The following is a 26,057-nucleotide window of genomic DNA, read 5'->3' as shown; positions in this document are numbered from 1 at the left end:
CACTTCTTTCTGGCTTCGTTGCCCTCCCCTATTCTTTCTGGGAGAGAAATTCAGGATTTTTTTACATTAGAAGCGAAGTATGCAGTCAATGACTCAAATCTAATCATCACTCTGATACCTCAGTACCCATTTCTCTTATAAAACTTGGCTCTTGCAATCACATCATTGGCATAGTCATTGTGTGTTGTGCCAATATCCATTCCATCGTAGCTCCGGACATTGTTGGGTCCCGCATTATAGGCTGAAATCGCAGCTGAAATGAGAGTGAAACACATAAACAGAGGTGATACTTCGTCAGTAAATAAGAAAACAAACAAAATTCACAACTTCAATGTGTTGCATTAGTTTGCAGCTCTCTCTTCACCAGTATTGTATTACCGTTTCCAGCTGGTTTTGCCACTAAGGTGTTCCTTTTGTGTTTTAACTTTGTGACGAAATCATAATTTCCTCTTTTATATCCAGACTTGGTGATCATTGCCCCCTTGCTGTGTTTTGCTAATGTAACATCTTCAGCTGTATGACTCTTCCCTTTTGTGCATTTTCCTTCATGTCTACTCACGTTAATAACCTCAGACATACTTGTGTTGTAGTTGGAATAAAGGGATCCGACCATGACAGCTTCAGCTGCAATCAGTGCTTAAGAATATGACCATGTTTCCTTCAGAGAGGACCATACATTTTCAGAATTAATGTGTTGCTTCTTTGGAGTTGCCAGGTTAGTAGCTTTTTGTAGGTAGGTATAGAAAACACAGAACAAATGAAATCGAGACAGGCAGGGCAGAACCCACCCTTACTCCTTGCAACTGAAAAACGTCATGATATTTGCCAACTTTTCCAAAAGCCTGCTAGAAATCTAAGCACATCTTATTCCTCTATTCCTTTTAGTGAGTGTTGAGGAATATTGTTCCACACCTCAATAAAATGAACAGGGGTGGCTGGGATGCGTTTAGTTTTCTGAAGCGCTTGGTCTTACAGTGTTACCATGCTTGATTTTTATGTGTGTGAAGTGGTTTAAAGGTGACATTTTAAAGCTGACAAAGCTCTACCTTTGAGCTGCTGTTCCTTTGTCCACGTTGGGAATTTCTTCTGCATTTCCTCTATCATCCCGCGTAAAATCTCTGTGCCTTGTGCTAAGTGCTCTTCACTGTTCCACGACCCGACGATCTTGTGGTATCTTTTGTCAACCTGAAGGTGAGACAGCAATATTAGCAGAGCAGAAACCCCACTATTTATCCAGTGCTCTTCATTGCTTACAGGCTGCTTGTATTGACTTTGGTCTTTAGTCTCATGATTTACCTCTTTTCTAATTGTATAGAGAGGAAGCAATCTTAGCTCCAGGCGCAGGCAAAGACAGCAAATGCATGAATAGCAGACTGTCAGGGCACTGAAGAGTAATGTCTGCCTCACCTCCTTGCCTGTCAGAGCCTTAAAAACCGAGCATAGCTGTTGCTGTAAAGGTGATAGAGTGCAGAAAGCAGGCTTACTGCTGCTTAAGCTCTTCCAGCTGCAAGGTGACAGCTCCTTTCCTCCCCAGCTGCATCAAGGGTGGGAAAACCCCCATTTCCTCTAGCGATCTCCCCTTCAACCTCTGCCCCAGTTCTCCTCCTTCTCCTTCTTTCTCCACCTCTTACCCGTGGGGTAGTAAAGCACAAGTCTGAAGGGGTTGGAGCTGTTAAAAAAAGCAAATCCCAATGCGTGCAGCAAATGTTTAGGGATTGTGCGGATAAGCGCACAACTTGGCAAACAAGTGAGGCGTGAATGTAGGCATGAATAATGGAGCAAGATCCCCCACTAGCCAGGCCCCTGTGGTGCCTAAAGGGATAATTAACCTGACTGGATGTAGCTGCAGCCTACAGACCTCCATGCTTAGTTAAAAAAAGTGCTTTTTGAAACAAGATTTATTATCTAAAGTATGAAATAGGAACAATTAATCTCTTCATTCCCAAGAGAGCACTGGGAAGCAAGCAGCGGTTTTACAGTGCAAAAGCAGGCTGCTCATGCCCTGACACTCACCGGGGTCCTTTCCCGGTGCTGGGAGCTGACAGCCAGCTCAGCATTGGCTTTATTCTGTCTAGAGCTGGCAGAAAAGGTTTAGGGGGTTGCCTTTCAATGGGATGACTGCTGCTCTTCTGACTTTCTGCTTCAAAAGAAGGATAATGTTTGTGTTTTTAAGAAGGTTGACCGTACCTGCATTAAACCAAATGCATTTCTGTGGTCACCCCAGCCGTCCTCCAGCACTGTTCCAGCATGTGACTCTCGAGAGATAATACCAGCAATCACAGCTGGATCGATGCACTTGCTGTGGCCGACTTCTGTAATCTTGGCTCGGTATTTCTCCATGGTCTTCAAATCTTTTTCTGCAATCTTCTCTGAGGCAGGAACTCCTACAACACAACATGCATGACTTTTCCTTTCGTTTTTAAACTCGGAAACAAGTTGTTCTAACAGTCATTATGACTGAGCTGATATTTTTAGTCCTTCTGAATCTATTTAAAGAGAAGCAAAGATAGAATTGACCAGTTTTGTTGAAGGGTGAGTGCCCTAGAAATCAATACACAGATGATACAAAAGACATTTTTTCAAATACAGAGGGTGGTTCCCTAGTGCGCAGTCTAGTAGGTGGGTCTTCTGGTTTTAAATCTAAGCCTTTAGGTGGATTAGTCCCAGATTTAGTTCCTTTTAATTTAGGACTATAATGGGGAAATGTTCAGAAATTTAGGTCATGAGGGAAACCCTCTCAAGGGAGAGAGAAAAGCAGGCTTGATGGCAGAGCTTGGATGCACCCAGCAGACCTTGCATTTTCTCTGTGATGATCTTGCATATCCTCTCAAAGGCAGCTCTGTTCCCCACATAAACTTATGTGCCCAAGGAGGATCTTTGCTGGTTGTGGAAAAATCTGCTCGCGTGGCAATGACTGACAGCCAGAGACTAGGATCCGGAATAGGCATGAGCTTGTGCATGGGTGTGAGGGGAGATGAACCACTGAATTAGTGCCTACCTGCATAGCTCAGACCTTCTGGTTTCGCAGTTGCCACCGAAGCTCCAGTTGTGTCAATGTTCAGTATATTCCCGTAACGCTCCCAACAGCCTAAGAGCAGTATTTGCAATCAAACGTCAGGCCAGCGCGGTGTGTGACACATGCTGTTAAAATGTTTTCAGATCCCTGCCTGAAGCCCATGGCGTCATTTCGATACTAGTGCAGCATTTGTGCTAGCAGACGTGGTCACGGTATCGTAGGCTCTGGAAAGGATTACCTCTAGGTCGTGCAAGCATAAAGCCACAGCGTAGCTTGTGAACTAGATTGTGCTCAATTCATCCCCTCAAATTTTAGCTTGCCTAAAACTTAGCTGTCTAGTCTAAGCCTGTGACTTGGGTTGCCCACATAGCCAATGGAGAACGGCACCTCTGAAAGGCATTTTTTTTATTCTGAAATAAAATAAAAAATCTATGAGAGTAAAAAAAAATCCTACGCTGCTTACTGGCTCCAGCCTTCTTTTCCAAAGAAAAATCAGAGAGAAACATCCTTCAATTATATCCATTACAATTTATCTGACTTGCAGTTTGACTTGCAATATGTCTGCATTTATCTGTTGTCTAAACATGATGTTACAGAAGGGAAAACACGCAACCAGCAGCTGAGAGGAACAATGCTAACCCGAGCGCAGCAGTTAATGGAAAACAGACTTTGATACAGTGAATTATTTACAAGAATATTAGACAAATATCACAGACCTGACATGTTTGCTGCAGGGTGTCTCCTCACCTTCTCACTGCACTTCCTAGAGACAAATGGGCTTTTTATCTGGTGCTTCGGAGCAGCTGACTCATGTGCTTCCTGCACGCCGCTGGTATTACAGGAAAAAGGAATGCCTGACAACTTCATGTGCGTCCACCCAAACACAATGGGGTTTCTGCTCTACAGCACCAACACAATTATAATTTTAAAAATTAAATACCTTTAAATTTAATTTAAAACCCAGTTGCTAACAGTTTGGAACTAGGAGGAGCCTCATCTGAAAACAACCCCCCCCCTTCAGTTGTTGGAAGCAATGACGTGCTGACGATGTGAAAACAGGAACCTGCGCTTTTGGGTGTAATGAAGTTTTTGCAAGCAAAGACCCAAAAACAATAATGTGACACAGAGCTGAACCACTGAGAATTTGGATATGCAGAGAGTATGCCAGGTCCCTGTTGTTATCCCCTTTTGTACAGCGATGACAAAGGTGACGGCACAAACCCAAATGAGCAGGCAGCGTGGATCAAAGCTGCTGTAGCTGTGGAGCGCAGTAAGGAAAAAAGTCACTGGATGGCAGACCTCCCCGTCACTGCTAATCCACCCTGACACGCTTCTCCCCCATAGTAAATTTTGTGAGGGTGAAATGCTGTTTTGCTCTTTCATCAGCTCTTGCACATTTTAAGCTGGGGAATTCACCCCGTGTCATTGAGTTGAAAGATTCAATTCTGTAAGTTTTTCCTGTACTGTTGATGCCTCCCGTAGAGAGCCAGCTGCAAAAAGTCACAGCAGCCCATACATGGAACTCTTCATGTTCGTGATTACGAGTGAGTTTAAAGAAAGTTGAAGCAGAGGGAGGTTTGTCTGGCAAGGAGAGAAACAGAACAGATATGGGTCATACAGAAGTGACATTAAAAAAGGTTGAAAATTCAAGATACCACTGAAGATGGTTCACCAACCAGTAATCTCCAAATGGCCTGGGCTACCCTTCCCTTATTGCTGGGGCAGAATCATAAAGGTTGTACTAGTTTGCTGCTTCTGCATCACAGTAATTGAGGTAGGCAGGTAGAACTCCTGTGTTTCCTGGACCCCTATCCAGACATTATTGTTTAATCATATATGCACACGTGGAGTCTCATGTGTCCTGGGAAGGGTTTTCCTCAACAAACCTGTATTCAGTCTACTGAGGGAGAATGGCACGTCTGCGTGGTGGTTCATAACAACAGCCCTGTCACCTGCGTGATGTCGAGCGGGCTGCAGCTTGCAGGCTCCAGCGAGAGCTTGGGAGCTGCTGCAGGCTTGGGTCTCCAGGGACAGAGAACTGGTTACGGCTTCTGCCAGTGCTTTTTGCAGCATCTCTTGCTTGTCCCATCACTCGCATGCCATGGAGGAGGCAGTACATAAGCCACACTGCATTGGCATCTCTCCTGCTATGTCAGGGGGACAGGTGGTGGCTTTGGGCAGCCTCCAAAGTGCCCCAAATGGTGGTATATGTGCTGTCACTTAGGGAATTCAGCAATCTCCAATGCAGATCCAGCTCATCCTAGTTTTTCATCATCTTTCAGAAATGCTACAAAAAGCCTGTCAGAGTGTGGTTCTGCCACAAAACTTGATCTCTTGTGTTGACCTCACCACGGAGCACCATGAGCCAGCGCCGTGGGCTGCGGGTCGCCCTACCAGAAACCTCCCCAGAAACCACTGCTGAATTCAGTCCATTTTGTCTGTGCAACCACCCCAAAGGCAGGATCATAATCTGAAAGTAATGGGGATATACGCATACACGACCAAAGGAATAATTTAACTTGTTGGTCATCTGTCAGGAGGGGAAAAGACTGAAAGAAAGAGTAGGAAGAGTAAGGAAGAGACTGAGACAGTTAAATCTGGTTTCCCTGAGTGAGAGATTTATCAAGACAGAAACTTACTTATAAACTGAAAATGTTTGGTGTCAGAACTGAGATAAGAGCTGTGGAGGCAGGCCTTGGTATTTTTCAGAAGCAGATTATGTATTAATTGAATGGAATTCAGAGAGTTGTTTCTCAGTGTGGGAGTGGGGGTTGGCTCATCTGCAAAACTTCATCTAAAGAATACTCGTGTTAAGCTCCTGAGAGGGCAGGCGATACCACACGGCCTGGGACAGGGTGGCTTGGAAATGTCTTCAATTAAAGGCAAAGCAATGACTAGCATGTTTTTTTAAAAACATCATGCTGCAGAGAGGAGTGAAATTTAGCCTGGTTTTAGTTAGTGTTTATTTTATAGTTAACTGCTCTTTTAACTGTATTTAGATGTCTTTTAACTGTAGGAGTGTGACTCAACTTGTTTCTATGGAATTTACTTTTGCTTGTGTTGTCCTTTGGTGTGTCCTGTCCAGCTTTGCAGCAGTTTTGATGGCTAGAGAAACAATGAAATAATGACCTTTCCCAAGACAGAAGGTGAAAGTTGGGTAACCCTGCTGGCAAATGTTTAAACAATGCATGAAGGCAGTTGTGGTTTATGTTACTTTTAGCTCTTGTTTATCCTCAGTAACAAGTAGTAAGGACCTCTCTTTGTAAAATAAGTCTCTCTTCCATTCTGGGAAGCCAGTAGTTGAGGGTTTTGGCACACATTTAGTAGAAGTTCTCTCTATAAACAAGAGAGACCCAAGGAGGTCAAACAGGACCCATCTGATAGAAAACAATGTTTAAGGCAGCATAAAGCAGATTAAAAACATGCTTTTAGGACCTTCCTGCTTTTCATAAAGAATCCCACAAGCACAATTGTAATAAAATTTTTGAGTAGATTATTCTTCACATGTTTTACTGCTGGAGACTTCTTTTAAAAGCACCTGTGAGTTCTCAGTGTTGGATGTGGAATTAAATTGGCTTGGATTAAGTGGCACGTCTTTTTATTCCCATGTAATTTTTAGGTAATGTAGTCCCATCAATAAACTATACCATTCATGAGACATGATTCTCAGCTACTGCTTTGGTAATTTTTTTTTTCTTTTCTGTAATAACAGTTCATATTTGAGAAATTAACTTAAGACACCAGTGTAGCAAAGTTCAGTTTTATATTTTACCTTTCAAGCAATCAAAAAGACATTAAGCCTGATAGTGCAGATCCAACAAAGTACTGAAAGAAGGAAAGTGGTGGCTGTGGCTGTTACAGGGAACAGGCTGCGTCATACCTTTCAAAACCCTGCTGGTTTTGTTTATTGGTTTGATTTCAAAAGTCCCGAATATTTTTTGCAGAAGTTCTATTTGTCCTATGAGCAGATGGAAAAACTCATGCTGGGATAGTGCAAACAGGACCGAGACATAAAACTTACACAAATTGCACAAATTTCAGTCTCTCCTGTAATAAGTTCATTTTTGCAAACCTTGGGTCTTGCAAAGCCAAGATGAGACTTTAGATAAATTCTTAAATATTTTGGAAGTCTTGTTCATGACCTCACCTAAGTACAGCAAAGGCTGTTCTCATTATAAGATAAATACTAAAGAACAATACTTAAACGCTTTGTGTTCATTGCTGATTAAAAATGAAAGCCCAAAGTGGAAAACTACATGTATTTTTGCATTTATATGTATGTGTACGTGCTGTACTCTGTCCACATGGACATGGCAAACCTGTTTACTCCTTTCCCTTTCCTGGCTGTCTCTTGTGTGGGTGCAGACACATATACCTGTCCTTAGCATGTTTTTTCTTGTCTAAGCCACCCCAGTTCTGCAGTCTCTTCAAGTCACATTTTCTTCACTTCTGATTATGGTTGTTGCTGTGGTTTTGAGGTTCTCCGGTTGGTCTCCATCTTCGCTGTGCTGTGGCTACCCAAACAGAACACAGTCCTTAGCTGAGGCATTTCTGGTGCTGATTAGCACAAACACTTCATGTGTCTCGCAGAGGGTGCACTATGTCATGCATCCTAGTGCGGTGGTTGCCTTTGCACCACAGCAGGACACTTCTCCTGTCTCCCACCACACTGCCTTGCTCTGGCCCTGGGCTAGGGACCTGGGCAGCGTCAGTCCCCGGTCTGGAGGGCAGGAGATGGTGAATGTTGGAGACTAAATCTCCCTAGCAGTGGTAGGCAAATCCTGGCATGCAGAGTGCAGCCCACCTCAGTGGCGTGGATAGAGAGAAGGTGAAGTTGCCACCCATCCACATTGAGGGATATTTGCAGTGAATGACTGCTGTGAGGTTTGCAGCCACCTCTGTGTGTACGTAAGGAGGACCTTATGAAGATATACCTATTAAGCCAATTATATCTTTGCTAAGGCAAATTACTAAGCTTTGGATTGTTTTTTTTTTTTTCTGAATAAGAAAGAAAAAGGCAGGATGTTTTTGACACATTTATTATATGACTACTGGAAAACTCTGCTGCATCAACTGCCAGGAGGTAGAAAATACCGAGGTGCTCATGTTTAACTGTATTTGAATGTGCAACAGCCCTTACCTCACCTGACGTTGGCTGTATGGCTCAGTGCGAGTTAGTATGGAGATTGCCAGTGCTAAGACCTCGCCTTCAGGTATACTACTGAGCAATTTGGTACAAGGTGGGACAAGAGGAAGTGGCTTTGAAATGGGTGTGTTGAACACAAGTATTTTCATCTCAGCTCTAGCTGAAGTGTCAGCAAAGTGCCTTCCAGCTATTGGAGCCTGTAGGTTGGTGAGCCCTGGGACAGGGACATCCTTCTGTGCTGGTCCCAGGTACTAGTGGCGTGAGGCATCTGCAGAAGTGATTGATCAGAGTCAATCTGCAGGACTAACAGTACGATCTAAGAGTTGAATAGTGAACAGCATTTGTTACGTCTGGGTGATCTGTGTAGCCTGCATTTAAAAAAAATAAGTGAATCACCTGGATTTCCAAGCATATGCTGTCAGACAGCTGCTTCTCCAGTGTGGCAACGAGGCAGACATCTCCCTACCTTCCTGTGCAAACTGCTCACAGCACCACGTGGGCTGTGGTGATGGCAAGCAAGGTCTTTCCAAGTCGAGGTGACCTGCTAGGACAAGTCCGTAGTTACCAGACAGGTTCAAGAGCGAGTCAGGAAGGAAAGTCAAAAAGGCAAAATCAGGATCAGCAGGTTACAAAGCCAGGCGCAGGCTGACTTCCAGTGCAGCTCAGGTGAGGACGCAGGGCAAGGTTGTGAGGTTAGATGCAGCTCCTGAGCCAGCAGGCAGAAGGTGCATGGGAGGGGAGAACAGATGAGGCTTGTCATGGTGCAGTGTCAGAGCTGACCTTCAGTGCAGGCAGCCAAACCCTTGGGAGAGCAGGGGGAGAGGCTGCAGAGCCCATCAGTGCAATCAGGGTCCAGACAGCACGGTCACCCCAAAGCTGACTCTTCTCCAGGCTGAGCAGACCCAGCTCCCTCAGCCTCTCCACGTGTGTCCTGTGCTCCAGCCCTTGACCAATTCGATGACCTCTGCTGAACTCACTCCAGCGTGTCAGTGTCCCTCTTGTATCAGGGAGCCCCAAACTGGATACAGTGCTCCAGGTCTGGTCTCACAAGCACTAAAGAGAGCAAAATGATCACTCCCCTCCCCACTGGCTAGAATTTTATTAATGCAGCTCATGGTCTTGTTAGTCTACGTCTCTGTGAGGGGCCATGGTGTCCACCAGGACACCCAGGTGCCTTTTTGCACAGCTTACTTTATAGACAGTTGCCTCCCAGCCCGTACTGATGCATGGGGTTATTCTGTCCCAGGTGTAGGGCTTTGCCTTTGTCTTAGCTGATCGTAATGAGGTTACCATCAGCCCATTTCTCCAGCTTCTCCAGGATCCGCCGTTTGGTATCATGTGTGAACTTGCTGGGGGCGCTCTCTGTCCCTAGTCTGAATTGCTGCTGAAGACACGAAGCAGTACCAGCTTCAGGATCCATCCCTGGGGGTTGCCGTTACCAACTGGCCGCCAGCTGGGCCTTGTGACGCTGACCATCACGCTCTGAGCCTGGCAGCTTTCTAGCCAATTTTCTGCCCACCTATCCAGCCCATGTCTCACCAGTCTGGCTATGGGGATACTACACCAGGCTGGGGCAAAGATCTTGCCAGGTCAAGGTATACCATATCCTCTCTGCTCCCCTTCTCCATGAAGTCAGTTGTCTCATCGCTGGAGGCAAACAGATTGGCCAGGCGCTATTTACCCTGTTTAAACCCATGCTGGGTGTTTTCAACATGGTCTCTAATTGCTCCTGGGAGGATGTGTATCATAACTCGGTGCACTGTTAATGGCTTTGGATTGCATTTTCCTGTCCATTTAAGATGTTTGCAGACAGTGGTTTTTCTAATTATTTTGACATACAGTTATTCCCAGTCCCAGAAGGTGTGCTCATCATGGAAGAATAAAGGAAGATCTCTCAGCATGCAAGTGAACACTGGTGGGAAAGGCACAGCTTGCACTGCTTGCTGCCAGACCAAACCCAACTCTTCCTTTGGCCCTGGAGAATGAGTGTTGCTCAGTCCTGCAGGCTTCTACCCCTCTCCTTTTGTTGCCTTGCCAACCTCCCACCCCAGAATAGTTCAATTCCAGGTCTAGAAGGAATAGGAGCACCAAAATATGCCAAACTCAAAGACTGATGTTTTCCTAAGTGGCACGCTTCTACAAGCAGCAGAGAGGGAAAAGAAGCACAAACATGTATTTCATCCTGTTCCCTTCTCGGTTTCTCTGTCATCTGCCTAAAATTAACGTTGTACTTACCTAAACTTTGCGAACACACGTGACAATATGAGTACATTGGAGTCCTACTTCGTTTGCTAATAACACTTTTATTGAATTTCTGTTTGCTTATTTCTGTATGACTGAAAACATCCATCTCTATTCTATGAATTTATATGAAAAATTAGCATTCAGGAAAAAATGACTACTCCACAGCATAATGTAAATATCAAGCAAATTTGAAAAATAAATCAGTAAGCTAATATCCAAGGAAGTATTTTGCCTTTTGGCTTCTTAAGAGAATGACAGATTTTGCCAGAAATGTGTTTTAAGATCTGGAAGGCAACAAATTATCAATAGTGAAACAAGACAGTTCTCATAACTGAGAAATATGTAGACAGCAGAAAAAAAAAAATTAAGATTTGGGTAATATTCCCTTTGTAAAATCCAAACCATGCTGCTTGTAAAGAAACTACATGACTGGTGTCTTACTGAATATTGTTTTAAAAATTCAAGGTGTTAGTCTGCAAATTCTTATTCATGTAAATCATTCCTGTACATTTGCATCTCTATGGGTTTGCAGGATCTGTGTCTTCTCTCCCTCAGGGGTGCCACGGTGAGGAAGTTACTCGGTAGAGATTACCGAGTCTAGTATCCATGTTTCTTGTAATACTGGGCTCGTGCAGCCACGTCGTTGGAGTAGTCATTGTGGGTGGTGCCGATGTCCATTCTGTCATAGCTTCGGACGTTGTTAGCACCAGCGTTGTAGGCAGAAATCCCACCTGAAACGAAACACCAAAAGAACTCATACAGACCTAAAAAAAATAGGGAAAATTCCAAACGGATGTGTTCTGCTTTCACTGGTTCTTAAAGCTTTCACTTCTTGGGACTTTGCAAGGGGAGTAGGCAGTGTTATTGGATCTTCTCTGACTTAAGTGGGGCTCTGCAAACAGCTTACGTTTTTTCCCGAATCCACCAAAACATCAGAAAGGTACCTGAGGTTTTGTGTTCACAGATACTTGCAACTTGATGAACTTGTACCACTCACCTGGCCCAGCACAAGCCTTTCATTTACACTGGACTTGTTCAGAATAGAACGAAATAGAATGGGATCGTATCGTATCATATCATATATCGTATCATATATTATATCATATCATATCCAACACCCTTGTAACTTCTCACTCTTCCTTGAAAATTACTGCTCTTAAAAGAGGGTTAAAACCCACTGACATACATTGTGTTATCTTTGTCTCATAGTTGCATATGTGCTACTTCACATGCCTTGTTGGAAAGCAGAGGTATCTGAGGTGGCTGTGAAACGAGCCTGCTGTGGCACCCCAGCGGTCCAAGGGGTTGCGGAGTGCAGCCTGCTTTGAAGCGGGCAGCTTTTCCACGTTGCGCAGCGCAGTTTTGCAATGCCCTGAGAGCAAACACCTTCTCTCCTTTGTCAACAGAGATACGGTGTGAACTGCTGGCCCCATTCGAGTAAACCGCAGAGCTATTTGTTAGCCTGAATGGCTGTAGGAGACTCCTCATAGTCAGATAAGGAAAGCTCAGCTCTTATGTAGGCTAGATTTCAGGTGTATAAATATTTGCTGCACGGTGGTGGAAATTCAGCAAGGCTTCCTTACTAGGGGAAAGCAGAAACTGCACAGAATTGACAAAGCTTGCCTTTTGCTGGTGAAATGAAACATGGGTGAAAAGCTAAGCGACAGCCTGTTAGAAACATGGGTTTTGAGGAACATGGGAACTAATTCAGTGTGTTCTCATCCTAAATATTTTCTTCTCTCCTGGACAAAACCTGTGGCCTGTTACCTTACCTTTCAGCTGTTGATCCTTTGTCCAGCGTGGGAACTTCCTCTGTATTGTCTTTATCATCATGATAAGTATGTTTGTGGCCTGTCTAAGATGAGTTTCGCTGTTCCATTTTCCCATAGGTTGATGTGAGTTTTTGTCAACCTAGATATATAGAAAAAACAAAAAGAAGTCATTTCCCTGCTGTAATGGGTGATATATTTAGGAAGCTTATCTTTATTTATATGCTATTTGTTTATCAGGTTTTAGTGGAGTATCAGCAAATACCTGCATTAAGCCAAATCCATTTCCATTGTCACCCCAGCCATTCTTCAGTACTTTGCCAGCATGAGATTCCCGGGAGATGATGCCAGCAATCAGGGCTGGTTCGATGCACAGTGCTTTGCCAACTTTCTTAATGAGTGTTTTGTATTGATCCATAGCTCTTAGGTCCCGTTCAGCGATCTTTCCTGAAGCCTTAACTCCTGCAATTAAAATTAAAAGTAAAGATATTTGCTTAAACACTTTTAAAACTTTGAATTGTCTCTCGCCTCTCTCCTTCTAATACGGACAGAATTACATCAACGTTTTGTTTGCCTCGCCTCTGGGAGGAGGTAGATGATCGCCACAGGGATATTATGCAGCCTCAGCAGCTCGTGTGTATTCAGCACTTTGGAAATGTGAAAGATCTGGGATTATTGTGCCATGGAGAAAAGGAGCCGCCTGGCAGAAAAGGGATGCTCACCGCAGTAGGTTAAACCCTCTGGCTTTGCAGTTTCGCACGAAGCCCCAGACGTTTTAATTCTGTCGACACTGCCGTAGCAATCCGTGCGGCCCTGGGAGGCACCTGCAGAGGCAACATGGAAAGGCTCAAGCAGTAACAAAACCTTTTGTGACTGCAAGAAAAACCCAAGGGAAAGCTGCACCCGGGAGAGGATGGGCTGTGGGACGTGGCGCCTCTGTTGCTCCTTGTGATGGAGAGGAGGCGAGGTCCTGCCCTGCGCCCACCCGTCCCTCAGAGGCCACCGCTCCGTCTGCAAGACTCACAAGGGGACGCAAGCACTCTTTCCTCCGATAAGAGTTTAATGGCAACTGAGATTTTGAGGAGGGGGGGCTGAGAAGGTGCATCAATGTCTCCTGCTTCCCGGCCCCGGGGACCGTGTCCCCAGCTGCTTGGGGCAAGGCAGTGAGGAACAACAGACTTACCCAGGAGGACAGCGAGGCCCAGCAGCACGAGCATCGAGTACATGAGGTGGTTCTTCCCGAGCACTCAGAACAGCCTGAAAATCAGTCAGTTAGCATTGGCACACGTGAAGACGCGAATGTATTTCACTACTTGCCAAATAAACACAAAGAAACTTTCTGAGCTGATGGGGTATTTCTCTTGGTTGGGCAGGCAAAGCAATACACAAATGGAGTTGTGTCTTTTTTTATAAGAGACCACAATGGCAGCTCTCCTGCTCCGGCACAAACCAGGCTGCAGCTGTTCACAAGAAACTTGTGACCCCTCACTTGTGCTGGTGTTTCAAACCCACGTCTTCTACGACATCTTGGTAACTTCCTCCAAATCTCAAACCTCAATGTTTAGTTCAGAAAAAATAAAATCAGTAAGGTTATGTGTCCTGTGCTGCTGTACTCCCACCATGAACACCCCTATTCCCTGCCCATATTCTGTATAAAAACTGCCTTCGCCACACCTGGAAAGCTTTGCCTGAGTCTCCTGAGACTTTCTTTATACTTAGAAACTGGCACTTTCAAGATGCAAGCTGTCTAAATCATTGTGGCTAGGGAGATAGGCTCACATGTGGTTGAGAGCCACCCACATTTAGGTGACCTAAATCCATAACTACAGGACAAATCTCAGTATCCTTATTCAAGCAGAAATCTCAAGCAGGAAAAAGCTGCAATGCCTGGACCACTGAGGAGATGGTATTGCTGAATTAAGTGAGAAGAGGTCCTGCCCTGAGCTGTGGTATCTTACCTACTTGTCCGCAGCTCAGCGTCTGGCACAGGATTCAGGTTTGGGGAAGTTTAATATATAGGGAAAGCTGCCTTCTGTTTGGTTGTTATCTGACACTGTGACCTGAAGTATTGGGCTGTGGTTTTGTGAGACTTAACAGCATTTTTTTCTTATGTAAACAGAATCTGTTGCACTGTAGACATTGGCATGGTGGCAAGAATGTTCTCAGGACTGGAATTTCCCGAATTTCCAAAGGGAAAAAAGCCCACCTGTTTTTTCTCTGGGCATCTCTCCACCTATATCTTATATTAACACCCTATTCCTGGAGGGGCCTGTGGTGAGGGCCAAGCTAAAGACCCAGCATCCAGCTGTTTTGCAGGTGTTTGCCTCAGTCGCATCCTGGGCTGTGTCTCTGCTGCTCAAGAAAAAAGGTCCAGGACTGACTCTGGGCTGTTGGCTATGTGGCACAGAGTGGCAAGCAGCCCTACCACCTGGACTAGCACTCTCCTTAGAGACTGGCCATGAGCATACTGGTGGCTCACCTCCCCCTGCCTGTGGGAGGTGCTCCCATGACCGCGTGCTCTGTCAACATCACTTGTCAGCAGGAAAAAATAACAATACCTTGTTGTTTCAGCTTTTTTTTTTTATTGTAATAGCTTTTAACGAGCCCAACGCATCTCTGAAATGATTCAGATATAACCCTTTGCCTCACTATTTCTCTCTGCTGTGAGGGGGAGAGGTTTCTGGCATATATCTGCTTGTGAGTAGAGGAACGGTAATGAGCCAGGCATTTCCAATGAGCAAAAAGGCGTTTGCCACCTGGGCACCAATGCTAAGGATACATTAGCCAGGGGTTATTTGCCTGCAGTTGCTCAAGTCAGAGGGTCTTGGAGCCCCTTGCCTCTGTCCACCAAGCTCCTTGCCTGCCCTTGAGAGACCTCTCCCTCCCTCCACTGCCCAGACACATTTCTGCACACTCACAACCCCTTCCCTACCACCTCACATGCCAAAAATATCACAGGGGGGAAATGTGTCACCTGCTGTGGGTGGAGGAGTCTGCCTGGTGTCTTTGGAGGCTGCAGTCAGTCCCTGAAGGGTGTGTATAGGGCAGAAAGCAGGAGGGCTTGTTGGGCACCGCTTTATTAGTGGTGGGACTGACTTGTTCTGCCAATGTCCTTCTTTGCAAGCCCTGTTTCCTTTGGTGGTGTGGATGCATGGGGTCTCACCTCTCCTCCAACAGTGTCTTCACAAGATGAAGCCGCTGCACAAGGCTGGCTGTGATGAAAGGAGTGACATGCTGCCCCCCCCCCCCCAGGTTTACCTTCATTATTTAATACCTAAGCAGAAGACTGCCTTGTGGACCTGACATATTTGCTCAAGAAGATAGTTATTTTAACACTGTCTCTTGGAAATCTCACAGAAGAAGTTGATAATGAATAGTGGAGTGGGGATTTCCCACCACTTTCAGTTGGAGCCAGGCAAATAACACTAAGTCAGTTACTAACCTGTTGCTGTGGTCACCGGATTAGCTGAACTTCTCTGTGCACCCTTTCTCTGTCTTCTCCAAGGACTCCCTCAGGCCCCATGATTTCACATCTCCCACGAGGGTTGGGGTCCTGTGGTGGAACCTCAGTGCTGGCTTTCCCATCCGCTCTGCTCTCCTCTGCCCCTGCAGTTTGTTCTCCCCAGTAGCCTGCAGTTGGAGGAAGGAGGTGGCTCAAAACAACCTTCTTAAAATGTTGCTTCTTCACCTCTAGCAGCAAAGCCCAGCTCTGCAGGGAGAAGGGCTGCAGATATCAAAATGCCGTTCAACATGCTAGGTGAGTTGTTTCAGTCCAGGCCCATTATGCCTCGGGTGTTGGCATCACTGTTTTGCTGACTCTCCCTTGCCCAGGCCTTGAACAACTGACACCTAAACCGTGTTGGTGCTCCGAGAGCCAACGCGGGGAGCTCCTCCATGCGGCAAACTGTGCGGCATCCATGCAAGCGGCTCCTTCATCGTGTCTCACCATGTGTGCCGAGAAGATTACGTATACATTTTCCATTCTCCCCTCTGGCTGCATCTTCACAGAGCCACAGAAGCACAGAGTGGCTGAGGTTGGAGAGGACCTTGGGAGGTTTCTGGCCCAACCTCTTGCTCAAAGCAGTACCATCGGGTTTCTCAGGACCTTGCACTGTCAAGTTCTGAACATCTCTGAGGTTGGAGATTTCCCAGCCTCTCTGTGCAAGCTAGTGCTTAACCACCCACCATTTTTTGTTAAAAAATCCTTTTCTTTTATCAAGTACAAATTTGCCTTGTTGCAACACGTGACTCTCTTGCCTCTGACTCTCTTGCTGTGCACTTTTGAGAAAAGTTTGACTCCATTTTCTCTATAAGCTCCACAGAGGTATCTGGAAATATCTCACAAAAGCCTTGTCTTCTCCAGGCTGAGAAGACCTGGTTTCCTCAGCCTCTGCTTTTGTAATTTGTGCTGCATCTTGGTGGCCTGCACTGGCCTAGAGCACGTCAGGGTCTGTATTGTACTGGGGAGCCCAAAACAGCACAAGTGCCAAGCAGATGGGAGGGAACACTTCCCTGGACCTGCTGGTGATTCTTTTCCTAATGGAGCCCAGGAGGCTGTTGGCCGCCTTTGCAGCAAGGGTGCATTACCCACCTGTGGTCAAATTGTTGTCCACTGGGACCCCCAGGGCTTTCTCTGCAGAGCTGCTTTCAAACTGGCTGGTCTCCAGCATGTGCTGGTGCCTGGGACTTTTCCATCCCAGGTGTGGGACTTGGCAGTGCCTCTAGTTGAATTTAACGAGATACTTGTCCAACCTGTCCACATTCCTCTGACCAGCAGTCCTGTCCCACCTGTGAACTTGCTGGGTGTGCTCTCTGTCCCACATAGGTACTGAGATCACTAAACAGTACTAGCTGCAGGATGCCCCTAGTAGCTGGCCACCAGCAAGACTTTGAACTGTTGGCCATCAACCTTTGGCCACCACAACCCAGCTAGCCCTTCAGCCTCTGCATAGAGCAACCTAACAGTAGTTGTGCTACTGAAATAGCTTGGGTATGTGGTAAGTGCATGACACCTACCTTGTAGCAAAATTTTACAGTTGAATAAGCTGCTCTAAAGGCCAAGAAAATGTTCTTAGCCTTGTCCTTTGTATAGACCCTCACAGGATTGTTTTAAAAGTTTAAAACCCAGTCGTGCAGATCATGTAGGAAAATAAAAGAAAATAACAGTGATTAATTGGTAACAGGTGTGCTGAGCATAGGGAAATAAGAGTAGAATTAAGATTGTTTGAATTTTACTTACTGCTTAACTCTTAAATAACTTTGTGCCTTATAAGTACTTGATGTAAGAAGTTCTCAGAATTGTAACCATATAAGATTAGTAGAAAAGATCATTTTGTAGACGATGACCTGCAGATGACCCAAACAAGAACTGGAACCAGAAAAGACGAACCCAGCTGAATAAGGGGATTGCGAGTGGGCTTAATAAGCAATGATTATGAAGAACTGAAAGGCTGAGTGAAAATTTACAAAGACTTTGGACTCTGTGTATTGATAAAGAAAAGGTATAAAACCTGCAAGGATTTGGAATTCAGTTGTCACACACTTGAGGTATTGGCCTAACTCTGAGTTATTAATAAAGCAAACCCAGAGATACCCACATTTGTGTCAAGTGATTTATCTCCTTGAACAACCTATAGTACATATAGCAAGGGCCACGATGATCCAGGCAGTAAATAGTATTCATGAGCTATCAGTAGGCAGCTCTTCAATGACCACAGCAATGACATGGGAGAGAGGTTTCTGGTTTACCCAAAAGCCAGACTGCAGGGCATTGCATCAGATCCAGTACCAGCTACTCTTTACTGTTCCCTCCTCTGTCTGTCAGGAGGGAAGGACAGCCTCCAGCAATTAAATGCTGCAAGGCAGACATCTGTGGGATAATCTGGTCCCCTGTATGGCCCCTGTGGCTCAAGCCGTGCCTTGTTAGATATTGTCTCTGTTTCTAAGGGAAAGGTACGAAAAATATGCTGCCAGGAGTTTAATTGTTATGACAGGAATCTATGTTACTTATTACATAACTGCACGTATCCAAACCCCTCCTCAACTTTGTCAGTTCCTTGATCTGAATCAGCTGAGGTGTGGCTGAACAGGCAGGGAATTCATAAAATAAAATCTGATTTAAAGGACGAAAATGGAACTAATTTTCTCCTTGCCTGCCTTACAACAAGAAACCTTTCCAGTTCTTGGAAATGAAGTGTTTCTGGAAGGCCAAGGGCTGCAGCAGGGCAGCTTGCAGGGTGAAGGCACAAGAGAGTCTCAGGTCAGCTGCATCCTCACTGTGTGGGTTTTTTCATGCTCTTGAACTATTCTCCTCTATTGCTAATTAGATTAATAAGGGTAGGGTAAGAAATGAGTGATCCTAGTTATGCCTTCAGGGGAGAAACTAGGCTAATATAAGCTTCCCAAAGCAATTAAACCCATTTAAGCTTGGGAGGTTATGCAGCCCATGACAGGGAGGCAGGATGCTCTGGGTGCTAGGAGCTCCTGTGCTGGGGACAGGTCCTTTGTTCTGAGGCTGCACCAAGGCCTCGTGGGGAAATGCAGGGGCTTGTAGATGGTTGAGGCATGTAAGGAACTGGTGAAACTTCAGACGAGAGAAGTAGCCTAGAAGGGGTAGGCTGCACCTGAGCTGTCACGCAGCCAGGCTGTGGAAATTAAAGAGATTGTCAAAGAGCATTTCCACTAGAAGCAACGGAAAGCTGACAGATTCAAAGGACTACCGGATTTGGACTGATGTGACCTACAAAGTGGACATGGCTGACATTCAGTTCACCTCTGAAAAAAACAGGAGGCAAATAAACAGCACAACCACAATAAATGAGAAAGACAAAACAGAAGACAGTGGCAAGAGTTTGGCACATGCAATATTAAGCAATGAAGCGAGGGCATGCTTAAAAGTTGCTAGAGGCTTCAAAAACAAGCCAGAAGAACCCAAATGCCTCGTGCCAAATGACAACCCTGAGATAGCAGGCATCTCAGAGACCCGGTGGAGGTTACAAAACCAATGAGATACAGCACTGCCAGCCTTATAGGAATGACAGAGTAGGATGTAGAGGTGAAGGAGTGATGCTGTATGTGAAGGATAAAAATGTAACGGCATCAAAATATTACAGGAAAAGAGAAACACCCTAAAAACCTGTGGGTGGAAATCCCAGTCACTACCGATAAAAATGCTGTGGTAGGACTGTACTGTTAATCCTTTACGAGGACAATGAGAGTGGTCAGTAAGACCAGAGAAGTAGTAAATACAGGATGGTGGTATGAGTGAGAGCCTGCATATAATCTGGATCAGTACCTTGTCAGCATGAGATACAGAAGCAGAATTTTTCATTGCAAAAAAATCCCTCCTTCCAGGAGGAGCTGGTCCAGGAACTCACAGAAACAAATGTTAGAGTGTGGTACAAGGGCTTTGTTTGAGGGGTGTTGGTGGGAAACTGCTCTGAGGTTGCAATCCCACAACATAATCACTTTTAACACTGAAATGGGAAAAAGCAGGCCATGTATATCCGGTATGGGATTTTTTGGTTTCAAAGAAGGCACTCAAATAAACTGAGACAAGCATTAGAAACAACAGGGTCCAGCAAAAAGGAGCAGCCCCAAACTGAAGAAGCCTGCAAGCATCCTGGAGGCTATTCAAAAACACCATGTTAGAAGCCCACACTAGAAGGATGCCAGAACTCAAGAAGAAAAGAAAATGTTGCCCTTTCAAAAGAAAAGTTAAGGTGACTGCCGTAGGGAAAAGGCTGCTGTGCAGGAAATGGGAAACTTGTCCTTATAAGAATTGGTGGTAAATTGACATAAAACACAGGAAGTCACATGTAAACAAGGAAAAGGACTAAAAAATGGTTTGGAGAGTGTCTTGCAAGGGATGCTCAAACCTTTTACCAAAAGGTCTTCAAATACATCAAAAGCAGCTAGGGGAAGGTCAGGGCTACTTGGTGAAAAAAGTGTGAGAGGGCATTCAGAGGAGACAAAGCCTTGGTAGCCCTTTGTAGCCTTTGTGCCAGCCTTTGCTGTGGAGGCTGTGGGGAGGTTCCCACCCTGGGGCGGTTGATAGGAGCCAGATTAATTCAGTGTAAATAGTAAGTACTGGAGCAAACAGAAAGCCTCCTTGTCAGTGAGTCCGCTCCAGATGGGATGGCTGGGGGTACCAAGCTGTGCCACAGCAGAGCAAGCAGTCTGGGCAAGGGCTCTGCCGCCGGGCAGCAACAGTGCCCGCATGCTGGTGGGCAGCTGGTGTCACACCTGACTGCAGCACTGGCTCCAGAGGGTTCCTTGGGACGATACGCTGGTGCCCATCCTGGGCAATATAAGAGAGATAAGATCACTGAGGTGATGGATAAACCTGGTCAGCTGAGAGATGGTCAGCCCAGCTCCCATAAGGGGCAATCCTGCCTTGGTCTTCTCGGTTGGAGTTAATGAGTATGTGGATAAAGGCCAGTGGTTGAAGTATAGCTGGATCTTCAAAAATTATTTTATAATGATTCAAACCAGCGTTATCAGGGAACCTATGGTCATGGCTTTGCCGCCCAGGAGGCTGTGGAGGCCAACAGCACCAGCACATTCCCAAAGCAACTGGATGGATTCATGGTCAAAAGCACCATACAAAGGGTGGATGTGTCTCCTGCCACCCTTGTTAAACAGCTGGGGATGCTGGGGGAACAGGAAGAAAATGGACTGCAGAAAGCAGCCAAGATCACGTGCCCTCCACAGGCAGCATCTCCTGCTGCTGGAGACAGACTTCAGGGGTGACCAACCACCAGTGTTACCCACATGGCGTTTCTCATGTTCATCTGACACCTCCAGTTTAAACGGGGGGCAGTGCTGCCTTTTCTGGCCTGAGTAAAACAGTAGGTTGCTTTTATCAGGAAGAAAACACCATAAGATGAGCCTAGGATTTTGGGGTGTGATCCTGAGCATGTCCAAGGCAACCACTAGAGAAGCACAATCCTGGGAACGAGTTGCTGGCTAGGAAATCCCAGCGCACTTTTTCAATGGGTAACGAAGCAGAACAAACTCAGTTATTCAGCACTGCATTGCTGTGGTGGCATTTCTCTTTGTTTTCCGCATCTCTCGGAGAGAGAGAGACACGGACACGTGGCTCAAACTGATCCAACTCCAGCATTCAGAGTCAGTCATCAGAGCAATCTGTTCACCCACGTGGCTTAGGGCTCTGGCCCATGGGGACTTGTGTTTGGCAGTGGTTGCCTACTGTTTTAGTTACTGCTGAAACAGGTTGCTTAATTGCTTCCTCTGCCTGGCGTCTGTGAAAGCCAGTCATCGCAACCCCCAGCTTTAGACAGATCCCTGCCTGAGCCACAGAGGGATCAGCCCATACTGCCTGCAGCTTAACAAGTCGACGAGAGAGAAGTCTTGCCACCTCAAATTTGCTGTTTATTGTAAGGAGCACATTTAAATAGATTTTCCAATAATTACATCAGTTGTAAAACCAAAGGATAGGACCCTAAGAGAGAGGATTTTTCTTCCCTGTCTGTAATTTTTTGTCTTTTCGATTTGCAGACTGCTGATTCTGATGCAGCGATCTTAGCCTAGAAAGGTCCTTAAACAACACCTACTGCATTTCCCCACTCTACAGCAGCATGACATGCAGCTGCTTTTACATGTTGGTCTTGTTTGTTCTTTGAAACGCCCAGTTAATGCTACATTGCTTCATTATCCTGAAAGTTTCTTGAAATACGCAACACAAACCTGCTGTCGAACTCAATGCTACTTGCCTTGCCCTCAAGGGGAAGGGGAGGACATGGGTCATTGTGCTCCATTTCTTTCGCATATTAGAAAACCGTAACTGTGTCCTCTTTCTCTTTTCTGGAAAAAAAAAGACGATCTAATTCCTTGTTTCCTATAGGCTGTACCTTCCATTTGAGTTGTGCTCCCCTGAGCATGTTTTTGTTGGAGCAACAGACTCATACACTTTAGCTGAGCCTCACTGGTGATGAGAGCTAACAGCTGAGAGTAGAATTACCCCAGGTGCTTCCTACAGAGTGGTATGATAAAGCTAAAGCCCCAAGTGGGGTTTTCCCCTCTTCTTTTATTTCTCTTCTCCCGCTCCCCTGGCATTGACTCATTCAGTTCCCACTGGACACTCCAGCCCTTTCTGCAGAATCGTCACCCTCCTCCTCCACCCCTGCTTATACCCCTGCTTGAGCTCTTTGAGTGTTTTGCACCTTTGTTTACTTTATTTCAGTGCCTTGGTTCCTAACCGGTTTTCACAGCTTTTAACGATCAGTGGAAGTGCTCGTGTTCCCTCTCAGTGTAACCCATGGTTTGAAAGCTCTTGTCTGCCTTTCATTTTCCGACCACAGATTTGAGAGAAGCTGGTGTAGGACAGACTTGTGTGGCTCCACTAGAAATGTCTCTCCAGTTTGACCACAAGCTGCTGATAATGAGTGCTTTTTGTGCTTACCTTAAGGCCCTTCACATATGAGGGCACATCAGATCACTGCCGAAAGCCTTATCAAGCTCATGATATGGCACAAACGTGGCTTCTCTCTTGGCCACTTACCTGGTGAGGTAAGGACTTTGGTTGGTCTGAGGTGGTTTTTCCCTGCCAAGACAGGCTGCAAGAGCCCTTCTGACTGTTTCTTGCTGCTTCATTGTCTCTCAGGTGCTTGTGAAGAAATCATTCAATCCTTCACTCTAGCATCTTCCTCGGTGTTGGAGCCAGCTGTCCTGGTCCGTGATTCCCCAGACCTTTCCTTCCCCTCTGATCTGGCTTTTCTCTTTCCTTGCCTGTTGTAGCAGGTAGACCTTGGCTGGCCACCAGGTGCCCGCCAAGCTGCTCTATCACTCCCCTCCTCAGCAGGATGGGGTGGGGGGAAGAAATAAGATGGAAAAAACCTCCTGGCCCAAGATAAAGGCAGTTGAATAAAGCAAAAGCAAAGGCCACGCGTGGAAGCAAAGGTAAACAAGAGATTTATTCTCTACTTCCCATCAACAGGCAATGTCCAGCCACTTCCTGGGAAGTAGGCTTCGGTATGCTTAGCAGTTGCACCACAAGACAAGTGTCCTAATAATTAATTCCCCCCACCCCACCCCGCCACACTTCTCTTAGCTTTTATTGCTGATCAGGCATCACATGGTATCTAATATCCCTTTGGTCAGTTTGGGTCAGCTGTCCTTGCTGTGTCCTGATCCCTCCCAAGATCTTGCCCGCCCCCAGCCTTCTGGTGAGGGGCGAATGTTGGAGAGACAGCCTCGATGCTGTGGGAGCCCTGCTCAGCAGGAGCCAAAGCACTGGTGTCTTATCAACACTTTTCTAGCTATCAACACAAAGCACAGCACTATGAGGGCTGCTGTGGGGAAAATTAACTCCATCCCAGACAGACCAAATACACCTGTGCTTTTGCTTTTCTGGTATGTTACTTGGTATGAGATCATTTGCCTTGCAAGCTGCCTGGGTTTTTTTTTTTTCTAATAGACTATGGGTCAAAATAATAACCAAGAGTGCGACCACTGGTGTACACCAGCCAGACAAGTAAGTTCCAGTAACATGGACGTGGGTGACCAGGGAAAGACTGGAGGGGAAAAGCAATCTGAACTCACTGTTTGTCAGGAAAGCTTTTGCTCAAATCTTAAGGCAGTGTGCCAGTGTTACAGTTCCCTTAATTAGTTACTCCTTCCTGTCCTGCTAATTTATCAAGCAGTCGTATTTCAGGTCATTTTCTGCAGAGATTTTCCTTATTCAATACAAAGTGCTGGTGCCCTAAAGTAATATTTGCAACAAAATATGGAATCAGGATTTTAAAATAGATTTAAATAGATAATCCTTTGTGGCAATGCTGCACAAGCCAGCAGGCAGGTCTGCAGGCCCTTGAGTGTTGCACCTTCATAGGTAAGGCATGCAGAAGTTGGACTCCTGAGGAGCTGACAGATCTGCAGGGATGGCGACACTTGTAGTTGGTGACCAGGACCTTGCTGGCAGCAATTAAGGACGACATGAAGGGAACCAAAGAAAGCTCCACTCTTGTGCACCCTCCAAACTCAAAAAACAACTTTATACACATAGGCAGCAATGAGATTCCCTGCCCCATTTGAAGTTTGTACTGATCTACCAAAAATGCATTCATAGGTTTTACATAAGAGGTTTGTATAACATAGATGTTTATATAACTTGATGCACCAAAGACTTCAACCTATTAATTTTACATAAGCTCTACATAATTCCAAGTAGAGGGGGTCAAACCATGTGGTATGTTTCATAAGTTTGTGTTACAAAGTAATGTTTTTACTAACATTATCTTAATAGGGTGCTGAATTTGCTAAAGACTAAATAATATGTAGTTTAATACTTGCGGTTGCTCAACACTGAACTGTTTTCCATAGTCTTAAAAAAAAAAAAAAAATCAGTTACGTTAGAGACGTCCTAGAGCTCCCTCTGGTCTCCAGAGATGGTAAAATGAGTTTGCTTGTGAATATGCTAATCCTGCAGAGTCTTTGCTGCGACAGTAAGCAGACCAGTGACTGGCAAGACAAGGAGCACAGCATTGAAATTACTCTGTTTGCAAAAGCAGTCTCCAAAACAGCTCTCATGCTGCCTGCGTTGACCCTGCCTGGCAGCCCAGGCACACACGGACTGCCAGGCACGTCGCTTCTGCATCAGCAATGGTGACAGCTGGCAGAAAAGTGCCCTGATGCCTCCAAAGCAGTTATTTAAAAGGCTAAACGTGAACATCCTTATTCCCCTGTACACAGGTTTGGGGGCAGCGGCTGGGCTTGGGCTGCCTCACACCTTGCCTCCCAGCCCAGCTCTTCTTCCCACCTGTGGGAAAACTGCCCAGGTTGCCACGTAACAAAGGTGCAGGCCAGTTAGTGTGCGTATCTTGTACCAGCCTGGGACAGAACGTAGGCTAACTTGGGAGCTTATCATTTGAGCGAGGGAGGAAGGATGAGCATCTTGCTTCTCTGGCCGAGACACTGCACAGATGTTGGAAATTTTACGACCTGGCAATTTGGATGTTTTACGACCTGGGCCAATTACTGTGACTGCTGGGGTGAGGAGAAGGTTGGATCAACAAGGCCAGAGACAGGGCCTAATTGTCAGAGGTTATACCAATGATACCAGAGAAGGAGTCCACATCTGTAGCGAGAGCTGGCTTTCCTTCCTACTCCCCTCCCCCTCCACTCAATTGATAGTGCTATCAGCCTGCTAGGAGCCAGTCAGCACACAAGATATGACTCAGTCCCACCTCATCAATAGGTATAAAATTAGTCTTTAGAATCCTCTAGTTTGAGGGTGAGAACTCCAACTGCTGGATGGGTCGATGGGCCTGGACCTCTCTCCTCCCCAAGCAGGGACATCTTATTAGTGAGAATAACAATAACCTATTATAGTGCTAAACTATTAATCTATGGTCACTTACTGTAGCGCTTACTTAATCTATGCTTGCTTAATGTAGTGCTTACTTGTTATAATGGTAGTCAATAGAGATATACATTAATATTTTGGGGTGACATTTATATTTGTGTGAGACAGTGCTTTTATCAACAGCAATTCTGAACTTGTTGCATCTGTCGCCTTAAAAAATTACCTGTATTTGCAACTTTGCAAAACTGTTTCAGTGAAAGTACCTGAGAGGGCTCTGACAGGCAAACGTTGACTCTGATATGGGGCTTGTGAAGCTGTCCCAGTGAAAATCCTTCGAGGGTTCTGGGCAAGATTGATAGGAACAAAAAAACAGCCTGGAAACTATGCACAAACCCTACATACACCTTCAGACATAAACCGTTGACGAACTCTGGGACTGGATCTAACTGTACCCTCTGAAGGAGTTTGGAGAGCAAGGGGGTCCTCTCTGAACCTCATGACTGGATGAGAGGGTCTTCTTGATCACATATCCGGCTCCTGCCCTTAATTCAACACCCC

At 45.7% G+C, this 26,057-nt stretch overlaps 2 protein-coding genes across 2 annotated transcripts; both read right to left on the bottom strand.

Moving 5' to 3' along the window:
* Nucleotides 1-119: 119 nt before the first annotated feature.
* On the bottom strand, nucleotides 120-9,582 carry LOC104346948 (lysozyme g). Its single transcript, XM_086481879.1, has 5 exons — nucleotides 9,453-9,582; nucleotides 2,999-3,094; nucleotides 2,188-2,384; nucleotides 1,047-1,185; nucleotides 120-253 (listed from the first exon to the last, which is right to left on the bottom strand). The coding sequence occupies exons 1-5, from the start codon at nucleotides 9,580-9,582 to the stop codon at nucleotides 120-122; spliced, it is 696 nt and encodes a 231-aa protein (XP_086338005.1).
* Nucleotides 9,583-11,003: 1,421 nt separating this feature from the next.
* On the bottom strand, nucleotides 11,004-13,401 carry LOC104346946 (lysozyme g). The gene is made up of 5 exons (XM_009951856.2): nucleotides 13,359-13,401; nucleotides 12,898-12,999; nucleotides 12,441-12,637; nucleotides 12,179-12,317; nucleotides 11,004-11,137 (listed from the first exon to the last, which is right to left on the bottom strand). The coding sequence occupies exons 1-5, from the start codon at nucleotides 13,399-13,401 to the stop codon at nucleotides 11,004-11,006; spliced, it is 615 nt and encodes a 204-aa protein (XP_009950158.2).
* Between the last annotated feature and the right edge of the window lie 12,656 nt (nucleotides 13,402-26,057).

Source organism: Leptosomus discolor, chromosome 1 (assembly GCF_034619465.1).
Source record: "Leptosomus discolor isolate bLepDis1 chromosome 1, bLepDis1.hap2, whole genome shotgun sequence".
NCBI lineage: Eukaryota > Metazoa > Chordata > Aves > Leptosomiformes > Leptosomidae > Leptosomus > Leptosomus discolor.
The sequence above is the reverse complement of the archived record's forward strand: the minus strand, read 5'-3'. Positions and strand labels throughout refer to the sequence as shown.